The 17,093-nt window shown below is 37.0% G+C and overlaps 1 protein-coding gene across 1 annotated transcript; it reads left to right on the forward strand.

Moving 5' to 3' along the window:
- The first annotated feature begins 337 nt into the window (after nucleotides 1–337).
- Nucleotides 338–12,872, forward strand: LOC140136947 (uncharacterized). Its single transcript, XM_072158600.1, has 6 exons — nucleotides 338–634; nucleotides 6,297–6,619; nucleotides 9,366–9,510; nucleotides 10,159–10,227; nucleotides 10,702–10,780; nucleotides 11,196–12,872. Exons 1-6 carry the CDS (start codon nucleotides 565–567, stop codon nucleotides 12,661–12,663), a joined length of 2,154 nt encoding a protein of 717 aa, XP_072014701.1. The 5' UTR covers nucleotides 338–564; the 3' UTR covers nucleotides 12,664–12,872.
- The last annotated feature ends 4,221 nt before the right edge of the window (nucleotides 12,873–17,093 follow it).

Genomic DNA, 17,093 nt, shown 5'->3' on the forward strand with positions numbered 1-17,093 from the left:
GATAAATGACTTATGCCCAATCAAATTAATCGTACATTCGGGGGCACCAAAAAACGAACACGTTCATTGGACAGTTATCATTAGCTTAACATTTGCCAACTTGCGTTTTAGAAATTATTTCTGTATGACGCTGTAGTACTAACATTCTAAAATAAAGTTCGTTAAAATAAATGTTGAAAGTCTCTCCCAAGAACCACTGTACTGTATCAATACTATATATAATTTGTACTCATCTGAATTGGGTTTTCCAATATGAACACGAAAAATTACCATTTTGTATGCAAATTTGGGAAACTTTTAAACCACTTGACAACAGCATACAAAATACGAACTATATTATTATTTGTATACAATATGGTATACAGGAACTGGAATCGTGTGGAGGAGGGTTCGTGTACGTGACATTCAATCTAAAATGCGTCATAAACCCACAAAACACGTATATAGACCTACACACCGAATAATTATGTGAAGTAAATAGTAATGACAGCGAATTCACAGTGCTGGAATTAAAGTACTAATTATAGGCTTAGTTGTATTAATTAAAGGATTATCTTCTCAAAGATGAAGCGGCTGTTATTTCTTGTATGGCTTGGGAGTTGTGTTTGTCTGATGTTGACAACGACAGTGAAGGGTAAGTTTTAGGTTGATAATATCAACAACATATCATATACATAGGCTACATAAACTGTAGACCTACTTTAAACCAATATGTATTTTCCGGGTTCACAATATAGGTCATTATTTGTGTTTTGGGATTGTAAGTCTAATTTACACTCATTGATTTTAACATTTTGTTTTGTTGCTATAAATTATTTTAAAAATATAGGTCTGTGGTATCGTGAGAACCATTTTTAATCAGATTTATCTCATAAATATGCAAGACTTATGGCAAATATTTGTTATGAATCACACGATGTAGAGAAAATACATTTTCATAATTTAGGAAAAAAGTTAAGTTTAACTTGGTATTAAAGGGTCTAATATTTTGCACATTTAATTGTGCTCTTTCGTTGCACACATTTTGATTGTAAAACACATTAATATATAAATTAGCGTTTAATATGGACATGACAATTCTTTATTTGGAAATGGCGCTCTGAATACCGTAAAACCTCGTCTTCAAGCATATATATAATGTTTCTGATGAAAGCTAAATTAATACTAAACAAGCGTAAGTATGCCAATACAATAGATTGGTCTTACAATAATATTTGTAACTTGTTTGTATATGCATGGATCTGTAATTTATTTGCTCAAACTTCATAATGGCGCATGGGTTAATTTAGCTTTCATCAGAGGCACTCTATAATGCTTGTAGACGAGATTTTACGGTATAATTTTTAAAAATGTCATTTTAGATGATGTTGCTTCAGATATTATATAGTTCAGGTCATTCAAACAGTGTCCTATATTCGCAACAATAAACTACCACCAAAAGAAGCTTAAATGTCTTGCAGATGATGAGATCCTTACATGGTGCTTTTAGCAGAAAAATCATGCAAATTTAGTAAAATTCAAGTTTTTTGTTTTTTTTTTTTTGTTTTTTAAAGAAAAGCATTACCAACCACATATATTTTAATGTTAAATTTGTCATGGCACATAGGGTAACCGTATTGACAATATTGACATTTAGGACCACTCCACTTTACTTGGAATTGTCCATATCAAGGTCAGTAAGGAAGCCACATCAAGGACATAGTGTGGAGATAGTGACTGACTTATGGTCAAGGAGCTTCAAGGAGTTAGTCAGGGATGTTTCCTGTTGCCATATCATTTTAATATATATGTAGATATAATAGCTAGAACACATAATGAGGAAAGCTCTGATTGATGATTTTCATTAGATAACCAATATCATGATAAGTGACTCTATACCATGACTACCCTACGTTGAGAAATCCAAGCCCTGGAACTAAATTACAGCAGTATCCTATGGAGCAGTGTAATACACACACATAACACAAGGTGGTCTATTCTTGTCAAAAAGCTCGTCCCAAAGATAAAAAATAAATAAAGTGAAAGAACCCCTAAAACAACAACAAAAAAACATCGCATTCCGCATGAGGTTTTCAAGTTGGGAAGGGTTTTGAGACGAACCGGCCTTATCATTATTCATTCGTAAATTCCATTGCAGTCAAAATTCTAAATACACATACACAAATTTCAAAGCCAAAAATTGATTTCAAAAGGTTTATGCGCACCCAGTCTACGTGCTAATTCACACGCAAAATTCAAACCATTATTCCTTTTTTGAATCAAAAAGGCATATTAAAACACATTAATCAACTTGAGGTATCTGAACAAAACGAAATCTACCCCGGCACACAGCTTGAAGTGATTCCATTTCTGATCGTTCTTTCAGGAATAACAATGAATCATTACTACACAGAACTAGTTCAATATCACCTTTCCTTAATGTGTTTACTTCTCTGGATTTTCCTGTACATGAGCAACTTGTTTTGTTTCCTGGTTTTGCGGGGACCAGCGAAATCCTTAAATAGCATATGTCTACTTTTTTGGAACTTAAAGCCATATTACAACATTTCTGTAAAATAGATTATTATTTATTTTCCATAAAATGTTAGTTTTTACTGTCAAATATATCGCCTTTTAATTTTGAGCCGAACAAGTGAGGTAAAGCAAAGAAAATTGGAATTTACTACTAACGCCACGCGCCAATGAATGTTACTCCAGAGGTTGTAATACGGTACGACCAGGGACGAGGCTAGAGGGGGTATGGGGCTGTGACACCCCCCCCCCCCACAATACCCAATTTTGTCGGCAAAATTGACTGTTGTCGTCAAAACCATGTGATTGTCGGCAAATGTAGTCAAAGAGCTATGTGTGATTGTCGGCAAATTGCAAGGGTCATCTAAAATATTAATGTGTTTTGAAAATGTGAAGTTGTTACGTAATATATCTATTGTTAATGTTATAGTAGTTACTCATTAATAAAAATTCGTGGACAATTTTGTTTGACTCCTCCCCACTCCCCTCCCCCACCACCCCTTCATATAATCCTCTTTTTTTTTTTTTTTTTTTTTTTTGCTCTTCACTTTTTCAAACCACCGAAAAAAATGGGTCAACCTTTTCGGGCTGTTGAGGAAGGGCCACAAAATTGATTTCCGTCGGCAAAACATGCTGTACACCCCCCAATCATATTGGTCTAGCGACGCCCCTGGGTACGACCCTCTCATGTGTGTGTGTATGTGTGTCCCGCACGCCGTGTACGTACTGTGTTATGTTATGAACATCGCATACGTGTTCGACTAATATTTCCCGTCAACACATGATGCAGTCATGTCTACAGTAGAATTCAACTCGACCTTTGCAGGACTTAAACCCCATTAAAAGCTATTAAACCAAGATAACACTCATTGAAAACAGCTCAACTGATTAAATCATATCTTCTCTGGTTAAATACACACAACATATGTGTCTGCTTTACACGTACAATGGAGCAATGAGCTGGGATTATACTTTCAGCTGGGTGAACGATTATAAAGCGAGCGCTAGAGAACAATTGTGTGTGGTCTTTGTTTACGAAATGAGACAATACGTGCTTATTGTTAACCAGCGTTCTTGAAAATGAGAAACATGGTGGTTTGCAGACTTAACACGGTTTGGAAATAATTTCTTCATATTTTTTGGTGTTATCTGTCGTTTACATATCCTTCCTAAAACACCAAAGTACGCATAGGCCTATTTCCAAACATCTAAATTAGCTAAAATTTAGGACATGTTACAAAACTATATTGTCTAGAATTTTAGAAGAGTACTTTTAATATTGGCCGGTTATTTTTCACACAGCGACGTTAACTAGGCATATCCCCATACTTTTAACGTAGGCTATTTGTAGAGGTCACGCGTCAATGGGAAAGAGCACTGTGTATTGTGTATAGGAAAACGGACAGTAACTGCAGTACACTCTTATTTCGCCAATTAAAAAAGTCTTAAACAATCTTAATCAATCTTAAACTCGTGTTAGTTACGTGGTCCTCTCGTCGAAATATTGGTTAAGGGCCCTTAATTTTCTTGTTGTTTAAGGCTCATATCAATAGTTGGTTAAAACTTTTAACCAATAAATGCATATAGCACTTTAACCAGCTTCAAGTTTAAGTGCTTAACCAACTAGGTTGTTTAAGGTCTTTTAATCAATATTTGCTTAATAACTCTAAACAGATAATGATTTATATGTTCTATTTTATCTAAGGATTGTTTAAGAAATACAACTGCTTAATCAATGGTTGTATTGGATTTAATTATGATTGGGACTTTCTTTCTTTCTTTTTTTAAAATTTTATACTGAAACATAATTCATGATAGATTTGAAGTCATCAGATCTTGGTCAACTGTGAGATTCGTTCAAAAATACAATTTCATGCATAAAGTATTTTGGGTTTTTTTATCAGTTCAACCCGTTATGTATCCGGGCAATGTATCCGAGTAAAAAATTAAAATCTAGTAAGCCTTTCTCTCTCGCATGCATTACGATACAATGCTAAAATACAATACATCAACGCTAATAAATTCACACACTCGATACGGTATCCGCATACCGATACTTCAATGCATCTCGTCTACATTGTAAGCTATTGTGCGTATGCCCAAAACTGAACATCGCGGTACACACATTGGTGATATACATGTACCGTGCACGTTCCAGGGTCTATGGTAGAACAGTACAGTACAGTATCGCTAGAATGTCAATCCCAATGACGTTGTTAAATCTAGCAAATGAACGCATCAATATCCATCCTTTACGTCTCAACGATGTCTATGCATAACTTATCTAACGAATCTCGAGTTTGGTGCAACCTGATTGACTCAAACCTACCTATTTGAACGAAGTTTCAGGAGACCATAAGCAGCACGACCAGCATTCACTCGTGGCCGCCATTTGCTTTTGTCATTTTAAACAATAATTGGTTAAAATTCCGTGGCGCGAGATGTATCGTTAAACAGGTAAAGTACAATTCCACTAAACATTACACAGTTTAACGCCTTTTAACGTAACAAAAAATAACCACCTTTATACGCTCGAGTTTAACAGTATTTTAACATACGTTAAACTTTGCAGATTAAGCGCAAAATCACGCATTTGAACATTAATCTTAAACTTTTCTTCTTATACTTGGCGACTGTTAACTGCCGGAACAAGAGTGTATGAGTAGCTTAAAATGGTTGATATATCGGAAGAACAACCTTAAACCATTTTCTTTTCAGAAGCATGTGACCAGATCTGGTCCGACCAGGCTAAAGTCGGCAATAATGAAACTGAGATATAAGCAAAATGTGAGGAGAAAAAAAATAAACATAGGGAAATTGACATATATATAGATTGGTTCATAACGTTGCAACCAAGTATCCAAGAGACCTGGGGATTCAACACCAGTAATTGTAGGTACTGAGCAAGCTAGTAATGGTAGTGATTCAATTTTCAAAATTTCCGACTTTAGCCTGAGTGGATCAGATTGATGAAGAAAATTTAAAGGTTACGTCCGCTTTTGAGATCCCACCATCCCATATTATTATGCCCGGTATTATGCCCGGGCATAAAGTATTACACTCGTCTCCCTTGACATGAAAGCGCAGGGTCTATAAGTTTGATCAGCTTGTACAATGGGAATTGTTTGGCTTTTACCATTACGCCGAAAAGTAGACCCAAGTTAAGAGTGAGATAATTGATCTGTCTGGTGTATATGCGCGTGTTAAAGAAAGTAGGACTTGAATTAATTATTCGTGATGTTTCTGGTGAGATATATATCAGCAGATAAATAAAATATATCGATATTAATCCGCGATGTTATAAGGCCCGCCGATTACGAGCTTATCAAACTTATAGCTCTTAGAAGCAATATATAAAGTGCGTTTCAAGAAGCAACAGAGTTCTTCAATAGCATAATATTATATGACTCTGTACTTGATTATGAAATTGTTCAGCCTAGCCTATAGCACATTTAAAGGAAAAGATACCGGTATTGTCTACATTGAATGAATGCTTCTTTGTAGAAACAAGTTTGAAACAGCTTATTCTTCGATGCCGTACACTCTTCGAAAGAACAGTTACAGGGGCTCTATACAGTAGCTATGCTTTAGCGTGCTAAGAATTACAAGAAACCTGTTCTTTCTGGCCATTGCAGAGGCTTTTTCATGTCTAAAATGGTTCTTTCTGACCATTGCTGAACCGTTGTAAGGTTCTGGAGGACATAGATTATTTTTAGATTCTACTTTGAACTTTATCTAAGAGTTTTAAGTATTTTTACCATCACATGGACTTTTCTTTGTTGCAGGACAATGTGATGGACCATTGGGAATGGAAAAAGGCATGATAAAAGACAATCAACTGTCAGCCTCATCGGAGGAACACAATGGCCAAGATGCTTCTGAAGCCCGATTGAACAATGTACTCTCAGCCTGGTTTCCAGATGAAATCGACAGTAGCCCATATATTCAAGTTGATTTTGGCAATCGGACCAACGTAATGAAGATCGCCACTCAAGGACGTCGCTTATTTGTCGATACTATCGAAGATTATTACATACCGACATTTCAAGTAATGTCCAGCTTTGACAAAGTCACATGGAATACCGTCACAGACAAAAACAATAACGAAGTAAGAAAACTGTAGGGCTTATATTCCAGCATATTCTATCAAATTGACACTAAGATTGACCCCGGATTTATATATACTAAGTACCCTAAACTACGTTTAACCTATCACCATGATCACAATGTTGTTCCGCTTTCCACGAGTCGTCATACATTTTCTATAACAATGTGTGGTGTGGATACGAAAGAAAATTGTAACATTGCGTAATCTAAAAGTTTTTGATTTGTCAAAACCAATTTGAAGAAACTTACTTTCTTGCTCACAGTTTCGTCAGTGAGCCACTGACTTTCTCGAAGCTTGATGTTGTTGTGATGATCCAACAGCTGATGACTGGCGGGAAGTTATGTCACTTCCGGTAGCGATGTTGGTCTTGCTAGCAGTCTCCAAGAGTGGATCAAACACTTGACTTAGATTGTATTACCCCCTCGTCTCTGTTCATAACTCCTCGCCCCCTTCTCCTGATCTGAATTGATTCTTTGATCCATCTTGCTTTTCTATCACTTTCTCTCTCTAAGATTTTTGACTCCCCCAATTGATAATATGATTAGCCCTGACTACATGTCACTAACTGAGTTCTTGAAGTGGCTCTCGTGTACTTTTGTTGACTCGCTTTCTCCGCCTCCCTTTTATGTTCATCGAAACGTGTGTCGAAAGTTCTTTTTGTTTCACCAACATTATGTTAGATCGCAGCTACCGCAAGGGATTTCGTAGACACAGTTCAGGGTTTTGACAGGATCTTGTTTATCTTTCGGGTGGACCACCATTTTTCTGATCGTACTATGTGAGCTTATGTGGTATCATGGCTGTTGCAATATCATGTTTCTTAAAGTGTTCTGCTGACTCTTTCTGACGCTCCCGCTACATAAGGGATCACTGCCAGACCTTTACCTTTTTGCTCGGATGTAGTGCTCTTATTTTTCTTAGTCTTTCTTTGTTGTTTGTCTTCCATTTGTTTCTTGACTTTGTCTATTGTCCATTTGGGATAGCCACATTTGGCTAGGGCCTGTCTTATATGCGTTTCCTCATTGATTTTATCTTCCTCCTCTGTTACTATTCTATCTTTCCTGTCAAGTAAGGTACGTACAGCACCCATTTTCTGGTGGAGTGGATGGTGGGAAGTGAAAGACAAGTATTGGTGTGTGTGGGTCTTTTTTCTCCCGTTTTTTCTATAAACCGTGAGTTTGATGGATTTGTCAGGTTTCCGTACTATGAGCTTGTCTAGGAAAGGAATTTGGTGATCTTGTTCTTCTTCATACGTGAATTTAATGCTAGGAAGACTAACATCGCTACCGGAAATGACATAATTTCCCGCCTGTCATCAGCTGTTGGATCATCACAACAACATCAAGCTTCGAAAAAGTCATACTAAATGTAAATCGCCACCCCTCTCCCCCCAATTCAATAGTGATAGAAGCCCGGATAAAAGCACTGTTGCCATTGGGTTCTCGAGTTTCCCCAACATTGATTGACAGGATTGAGGGGGGATGGGAAAGGAAAAGGTTTGTACTTCTCATCAAAAATAGAGCGGTAATGAAGGGTTCCAATATATATTGTAAATATATTTCGTTTCGCATAATATTTTGTCTACACCTCGTAAAGTTATTTTCTTGGTTGCTCTCGTGGTGTGTCTTGCTCCTTTCATTTGAGCATTAGACCTGGTGTAGATATGTTTGCTTCGCTCGCTACTTTGGTATCGTTTGTTGTTATTTTGATATTATTGTATTATTAATTATTATGCAATTTTTGTTATCAATTATGTTTTTAAAAAATGTGCAATATGTTTCGCATAATATTTTGTCTACATCTCGTATAAGTTATTTTTCTTGGTTGCTCTCGTGATGTGTCTTTATACCTGGTGTAGACATGGTAGATATGTTTCCTTCGTCACTTTGGTATTGTTTGTTGATATTTTGATATTATTGTATTATTATAATTGTGCAATTTTGGTTATTAATTATGTTTATAAAAGTGTGCAATATGTTTCGCATAATATTTTGCCTATACACCTCGTATAACTCAAGTTTTTTTCTTGGTTTTTCTCGTGATTGCTCTTTTCATTTGAGTATTATACATGGTGTAAAAATGTTTGCTTCGCCACTTTGGTATTTGTTTGCGTTAAAAGTATCCCTATTTGTTTAGAATTTTTTCATATTCAATTTGATACTGTGTTTTGCCATTTTTGATATTACATTGAATTGATCATGTGGTTTATTGCTTCGCTGTATACTTCATTTTCATTTTTGTTTTCTACTCACGTGTTATCTATGTATCTATGTGTACAGCTTGGCTTTTTAAAAATTCGTGTTTTATGATTCTAATTTCATCTTCTGTTTGATATTTGTTTGCAGTATATTGCTGTTGTTTATTCAAAATTGTTGTCTGGTTAAACTTATTTTGCTTTATTGCTTATGCCGTCACTTTGAACATTTCACTTAGTTGTTTCTTTGCTCATTTTGCATGTATTTTTCCGTGCAATACCTTTTTGTGCAATGTTCATCGTGTGCCTATTTCATTTGTTTCTTTTTTCTTAATGATGTATATTTATATTTTAATGGGTATTTTGTTTTTACGTACACATGTTTTAATTGTAAAGCGCCTTGTGGTCTTTGATGTAATGCGCTATATAAGAATAAATTATTATTATTATTATTATTGTCAAGGTGTGCCAACTATTGTTTCCTTGATTAATGCTACAACACTTTTATTCATGAAATAATGTAACAAAATTGACTTCTTCTACAATTTTCAGATTTTTACAGGCAATGATGATGCCACGAGCATAAAGGAGCAAATATTTTCAAGACCAGTAACACTTCGGTTCCTGAGAATCCTTCCAAAAACATGTGCTCCGATGTACGGATGTGCTCTCCGATTTGAACTCTATGGGTGTGAAGGTAAGACCAAATGGTGAAGATGCAGTGTCTATGACGAGTGAACTATCATCAGATCATAAAGAATGATAATTATGAAATCAACAAATGAAGAGCTTATTTCCAAACCGTGTTAAATCCACTATCCCATGTTTCTGATTTCCCTGTTGTTGATGTGTTGTGATGCTAGGTATCATAATTTCAGTTGGATGCACCATAACAATGCAAACAGTGGATGGATGCACAGTAACAATACTGTACTGTGTGAGGCCTTTGTTTGCCAAATGAGAACAATAGTCTGCATATTGTTATGCAGCATTGTTATGGTAAATAATAGCTTGTTGATGGTACAACTCATTGTTGCTAACGTTAAACTTGTCAATAATTGTGATTGTATCTCACAAGTAAATGAGACACGTGGGGTTGTGGACTTAACACGGTTTGGAAATAAGCTCTTCAAATAACGAAATTCTTCTCTAAATCACTTTAATTTCCGTTTCTGTTATGATCCACCTTTTGAAATAAGAAAAACATTCCGTTAGTAAGGTCAATAATATGATACCTCGCCTTCTCCGTAATGTTCATGTTTTGACTCTATTGTTTAGCTTAATACTCAATCTCAATTTTAATTCAAGTTAATGACATTTTTTTAACATAATATTTTTCACGTAGCTTCACCAACCATAGCACCGACCTCTACTTCACCTAAACCAGGTAACGCTTCAACTTCCATATCTGCAGGTAGGTATAACCAAACGAGACCTCGCATTTTAAAGATTCTGCATAGGCCAACTATGAGTACTGTTTTGTTCAAAGATCTTCGTTGCTACGTTTTCCATCTTTTCGGCTTAATTTCAACCTTTTTTGTGAAGTGTTCGGGGTAAATCTTTTTTGTATTTACGGTAATTTTAAGAGGACCATGCCCTTATAATAAGCCAAGACTTATTTGCATCATGTATATGCATCAAATTGTTTAGGTTTAGTTATAATACGTAAATTTATATATTTTGGTCTCATAAAATGGACTGTTTGGTGACTCGATCTTGTACTTTTTCAACAACGTAAATGCCGTAAAGTATTGTATGCATTTTGGAACACGTTGAATCGGACCTTTCTTTCGATTTCGGCGGACAAAACTTCTTCCCGATTTCAAAGTGACGCCACAACATTAAACGACTAATGACTATATCAGTATGTCTTTGTCAATAAACACAGGATCTGTTGCTGGAGCCATCATTGGAGTGCTTTTGGCCATAGCAGTCATCTTGGTGATAGTAATATGTTGGACGAAAAGGTTTGATCTTATTATATTGTTTTATCAAGATTTTAGATGTTCTCATATTAATTGACGATGAATATGATGATAAAAAATGATTATTATGACAGTGAAAAGAAGATTGTGAAGAGAAGGAGGAGGAAGAAGAAGAAGAAAAGACGGAGGAGGAGGAGGAGGAGGAGGAGAAGAAAAGAAGAAGAAGAAGAAGAAGAAACGGAGGAGGAGGAAGAAGTAATAATAGTAGTAGTAGAAGAAGACCAAAAAGAAGGAGAAGAAGAAGAAGGAAGACGAAGAGGAGGAGGAGGGGAGGAAGAGGAAGAAAGTGGCTGAAGATGTTTGAAGACAATACTAAGTAAACTATATCAAAATGATTTCATTTTTTGTACCTGTCATTCATGAATACAAATCATTTATATTCCTTCGCATTTTATAGACGAAAACAAAGACCGACTGATGACAGAGAACTTCAATTTAAAGCCCCTCATGAGGATTCCGTCACCTACGGACACGCAAACCAAACATCTTCTAATACGGACATCATGGGATCTCCGGTATACGATGGGATCCCTGCCAGTGGTAAACACGAGTTAACAAATGGTAAACGGAAGATGGATCCAAAACATTCAACAGACACTATGGGGTTGCAATTTGAGGGACCCTATGATTTGACCATTGAAGGTACTGCATCTGGACACCAATCGTCGACGGACAGTCCTGATGATGTAGGTAAAGGTGAATCGGTTCGATATCAACGTCATATATTTGATGGCGAGACAAAGCAAGATACTTCTAAAGATGAAATGGGGCCTGCTGTTTATAAAGGCCTTGCTGATGTTGGTAAAGATGACTCGGGTAGATATTGCAGTCATGTATTTGATACGGATGCAAAGCAAGATAATTCTAATAATGAAATGGGACCTGCTGTCTATGAAGGACTGTCTCACACTGGTGGACAGGACGAGGAATCTGGACGATATTACAGTCGCGTATTTGACGATGAAAAAGCGGAGCGACCAAACGCTGTTGACGCAATGGGGGCTGCCATATATGAAGGCATATCCGATGATATGCCATCAAATGATAGAAAAACTTCCGATGGAATATATCAAGACATCAATGACAGAAAAACTTCGGAAGGCGAATACCATGATATTCTGTCCAGGAAAACTTCCGAAGGAGAATACCAGGATATCCATGAAAGAAAAACGTCCGAAGGAGTATATCAAGAACTAGACACCCTCAACAGAAAAGCTTCCGAAGGAGAATATCAAGGTATACATGATAATGGTTACACTGATATCAAGGAAAAGTACCCCAAAGAAGAGATGAATCGCGATGGATTGGTTCACATCTATGCGCATTCCCAATATGGTGGAAGACCACGTTCTGGCAATGTCGATGCAGACAAAAGTAAAACAGAGAAAGTGATTTATCAGGATATTGATAGTAATACCAATGGATCAAATGGCAATAGCGATGGGCAAAGACAATCGAAAGATTTCAATGACAGAAAAACTTCCGAAGGAGCATACCAAGAAGTAGACACCCTCAACAGAAAAACTTCCGAAGGAGGATATCAAGATATACATGATAATGATTACACAGATATCAAGGACAAGTACCCCAAAGAGATAAATGGTGATGGAATGATCCACATCTATGCTCATTCCCAATATGGTGGAAGGCCACGTTCTGGCAATGTCGATACAGCTGACGAAAGTAAAACAGACAAAGGAGTTGATCAGGATATCCATGATAATACTAATGGCAATAGCGATGAAGGTGAAAGACAAACGAAAGCTCCTTCAGAAGGTTGGGAAGATAATTCTTTGTATAGCGATAAGGATGGCCAAAAAGATAACGAAGGGTGGGAGAACAATACACTCTATCACATTGAGTAACAAAAATGTCGGGATCACTATGGTCCACATTTATGCGCATTCCCCATATGGCGAAATGTCACGTTCTAGCAATATCGATGCAGCTGGCAAAAGTAAAACAGACAAAAGAATTTATCAGGATCCATCAATACTAATGGATCAAATGGCACAGATACCTGAAGCACAGGTAGTAAACTGTGCTTCATTGAAGTAAGACATGCTTATTTTGCTCTGAGCTTATCTTGTTTGCTACTTCAGTTTTTGACTTGAATTTGTTTTTAAATTACAGCATGTAGTTTTCATTGTTTGCTTTTATATTTTGTTGTCTGTCCCTGAAGAAGAGCAGTTTATCTACTCGAAACGTCGGTTGTTTTTTGTCTGTTTAGTGTTTGACTGCTATGTACACAGTGATTTTCATCACTTCCAGTGTACTGTTTTCCTGACACTTTTGTGGGCTCTGGAATTGGCAATTTTTGGCCATTGAACTTTGCCTGTTTTGTGCCTACTCTGGATGTTTGGTTTAGCGTGTCTGTTTATATGCACAGTGATTTTCATCACTTGTTCTAGTGCAGTTTTGTATTACCATTGATCCTTGTTGTTTTTGCAGGTTTAGCACTTTTGTGAGCCTTGGAACTGGTAATTTTGGCTATCGAACTTTGCTTACTTCCTATGCCTACATTTGCTGGTTTTGCCCCCCGCATATTGTCTAGTCTGTATTTTACTTGTTTCCCCACATCAAGTTGGTGTACCTTGCTCGTATTCCTTTCGATCAAATGGCATTAGCGATGATGGTGGGCAAAGACAATCGAAAGCTCCTTCAGAAGATTGGAATTGGAAAGATGAATTTTTGTATAGTGATAAGGCCAGGATGACTAAAAAGGTGGTGAAGGGTGGGAGAACAATACACTCTATCAAATTGACTAACAAAAAGGTCGGAATCACTATTACCTATAGCTGCAGCTATAAAAGTAGTTATATACAGGCTGTATCAAAATGATCATGTTGATTGGTACCAACCAGTTTTGATGGAAGCCTGTTCTTTCAAATGCAACATAGGGTCCTCTCGTAATTGTTATATAACTAATTATGACATTAATCAACAATTATGCAGATCCTATGTTGTATTTTGATGTGGCAGTCTTGTCCATATCCCCGGTCCATATCCCATCACTGGAAAATTGTTGGTATACCAATCATTTTGATACTGTATGAATATTTATGCAAGCGTCAGTTTGAGGCTTGAACCTACCCTCCTCAAGCCTTCGACGCTACATCCGTGTAGATTCGACGCCAAAGCCGGGCCGGTAGGGCCCTACATGTTTCTCCTTGCCAGTTAAACACTTGTGTTAAAGTAATCAATACTCCTATTGTTACTAAAGTCGTGTTTACACAGTCGGATATAACTGAGTTATTACCGGTAATAAGCGACTTATAACCGGTAATAGTGACTTATTACCGGTATTAATGGACTTAAGTCCGACCGTGTGAACACGACTTAAGAGTATAATAAGCTTGCAATTATGTCTGTACAGTTGTTATTGTACAGCTCTATACCGGGCTCTATTCTTTGTTTGCTTTTATGAGACCATGTGTGGATTATAAAGCATTGTATTTTATGAAGTATGTATTGGGCATTAACAATGAGGGGACACTCCTGAACCACGTTGACTTGATGATGTTTAAAGTAGGCGCCCCTAATGATATCTGTTCCCAGTAGCAAGCAAAATGAGACACATGATGTAAACTCGACACCCCACACTTTGGCGTCGAATAGACGCCGATGTTGTGTCGAAGGCTTGAGGAGGATAGATTCAAGCTTCAAACTGACGCTTGCATAATAAAGGGGCATTCAGAGATCAGTTGATCGCAAATAACTACACTATAATTCAAGACCGCATTAAAAAAGACTAGTTTGCGTATGACGTCCTGTCAACTACACCAAAAATGTCGTACTGCGCAGGTCAGTAACCAATCACGTCGCGCCTTTGCTCTGACGTCAGATGCAAACTAGTCTTTTTTAATTAGGTCTTTCATAATATTTCCCACACATGTTTGTTTGTTTGCACTTTAAATATCTATATGGAGCAGCGTGGCACACTGGTTAGGTCTTTGCCTTTGGTTCGAGAGGTCCGGGTTCAATTCCCCGCAGGACCAAAAATAAATAAATAAATTTTAAAAAATTAAAAAAATAATTTTAAAAAATAAAATAAAAAATCAAGATACAAGACCTCGTTACAGTCGGTTCTGATCAGGGTAACAAGCCCGATTGTTGGCTACACTTGACTGTCCTGTAAAAAAATGCCCGACCAGCTATCGGATTATTTGTAAAAAATTGCCCGACCAAAAATCGGATTGCCACTCGTTTATGGACTATATACTTCCAAATATGCTCAAATGAAACCTGTTTTTGTTTAAGGATAATGCTGGAAAGTTGGGAAGGTCATTTGGCTACATGTTGATGCCAAGGTGAGTTCAGGATCACGAGTGGAGGTTGAGTTCTTGGAGTTTGTGCCTCCCCTGCCCCTTAGTTTTTGTCCTGTTTTTTGTGATTTTCTGTGATTGTGCGTCCATATGTGGAGTGACCTGTGAAGGGGGGGGGGGGGGGGTGCCACGGTTTGAGACCGGTGCCTGCCTGGCGGTGATCTGGAGGGTCCATGCTGGCTGGCTGTGGTGTCGGGCCTTGTATGTGGTGGGGGATGAACCAACTCCTTATTTAGGCCCCCTGTGGGATCTTGCTCCTGGACTATATGGCTTTTGATATGTATTTATGTCTCTTGTAGTTGTATTTGTATGTATTTTTATTATGTAAAGCGCATTGGACTTTGTGGAAATGCGCTCATTAAATCCTTGTAATAATAATAATAATAATAATAATAATATCTACGGCGACCCCCTTCGTGCACCAGGTTACGTGTGCCTGGCCGAAGTTTCATCAGCGTTATCTCCTAGATTTCAGCTGTTAATGCCTAGATATGCTTGACATAAAAAAGAAAACAACAACAACAACAAAAAGAAACTCTACAATGAATAAGCTAGAAACTGTGTTTCTTGTCAAGAGAGACAAGCCGTAATTCCTTACACCCGGGCATAATGAATTCCGTGCGGATTCAAATAGAGACACGATCTCAAAGCGGCGGGCCCTAACCATAACGTTTTCGTTATATTTGGTCGATATTTCTGAAAAGAAAACGTTATAAGTAGCTGTTTTTGATTCCTTATGGTGCATCTTTGAAATTGGTTAAACCAGAGAAGATTCTCTGGTTAAACCAGTCCAGAGCACCGGCATACACCATATGAAAGTAATGGGATAAAGACAATATTCCGTTGAACAGGAAAACAATCTGACGTTTAATGAAGGTAACTCAAAGACCCTAGAAAGAATTTAGGGGTCGTGTTAGACCTACATGCTTAAAGTAATGCATAGCTACCGCGTGAACGTTGTAGTGCAGGGCGATCTATTGAAAAATTGTATTCATCTATTGCTATGGTAGTTAATCCGATTATTACGTCACTTCGACGGCGAATAACGACACGTATAAATGCGAATGGTGCTTTTTATGTTTGAAATTTAGGGTGACTTTTAAAAACTTTTAGGGATTCTTTATGAGAAACATCCCCACCGTTTTGAACAGCAAATTTCAGCACCAAAAATCACAAAAATTGAAAACAGTCGGAGAACAATAATAATTTTGACACAGCCTGTTGATTTACTTTCCTTGAGACGAAAACATAGCTACAGTGATTTGTAATGATCATGATATTAGCATGATTTAGACAAAAATAGACAACTCAATCAAACCAGAACATGTGTCTAATGTGACTAGGCATATAGCACAATTAATTAAGCAAAGGACAAAATAAGCAAACGTCTAAACATACAACATGGAACGAAGTCTTGGAACACTTTTATGTCAATAACGGACAACTGCCACACGTGCAATGTTGAGAAATGTCAATGTCTTCAGCAGTTTTCCAAAAGTGTTTCAAAATTGATTGGTGAACACAAATGATCGTTTTATTATTATCATTTCATGATCCTGCAAACATCTGCACGGAATTTCGTGTGTCAGGTGTTCCAAGAATTGTTTTCCGAGATTGTAGCTAACGGAACTAGTTAATGTACTATAACGAACATAACTTATGTAAATACGTTGGCGGAAAACTACGATATCCTAAACATTTCCTGAATTACCTACTGTTGTTGTAACCATAGTGACATATTTGTTACTCTGGAAATCAAATGAGCACTTTAAAGGCAAAATCACAGCAAAAGAAAAACGTTTTCGTTTGCTAAATGTCGCATTATATAAAGGGTCAAAAACGTTTTTAAGTAACGTTTTAAAACATTTTTTTAAAGTTGCTAAAAACGGCATAGGCTCACCTATATAGCTCTTGAAAAGTTTGCCAACATAACTTACAATAACATTTTGACAACATTTTGAATATGTTAT

The sequence above is a fragment of the Amphiura filiformis genome, chromosome 17 (genome assembly GCF_039555335.1).
Source record: "Amphiura filiformis chromosome 17, Afil_fr2py, whole genome shotgun sequence".
Taxonomy (NCBI): domain Eukaryota; kingdom Metazoa; phylum Echinodermata; class Ophiuroidea; order Amphilepidida; family Amphiuridae; genus Amphiura; species Amphiura filiformis.

Coding starts and splice junctions, on each gene's coding strand:
- LOC140136947 (XM_072158600.1), top strand. CDS start 565: ATGAAGCGGCTGTTATTTCTTGTATGGCTTGGGAGTTGTGTTTGTCTG. Junction 6,620..9,365: donor CAGACAAAAACAATAACGAA/GTAAGAAAACTG, acceptor TACAATTTTCAG/ATTTTTACAGGCAATGATGA. Junction 10,228..10,701: donor TTCAACTTCCATATCTGCAG/GTAGGTATAACC, acceptor CAATAAACACAG/GATCTGTTGCTGGAGCCATC.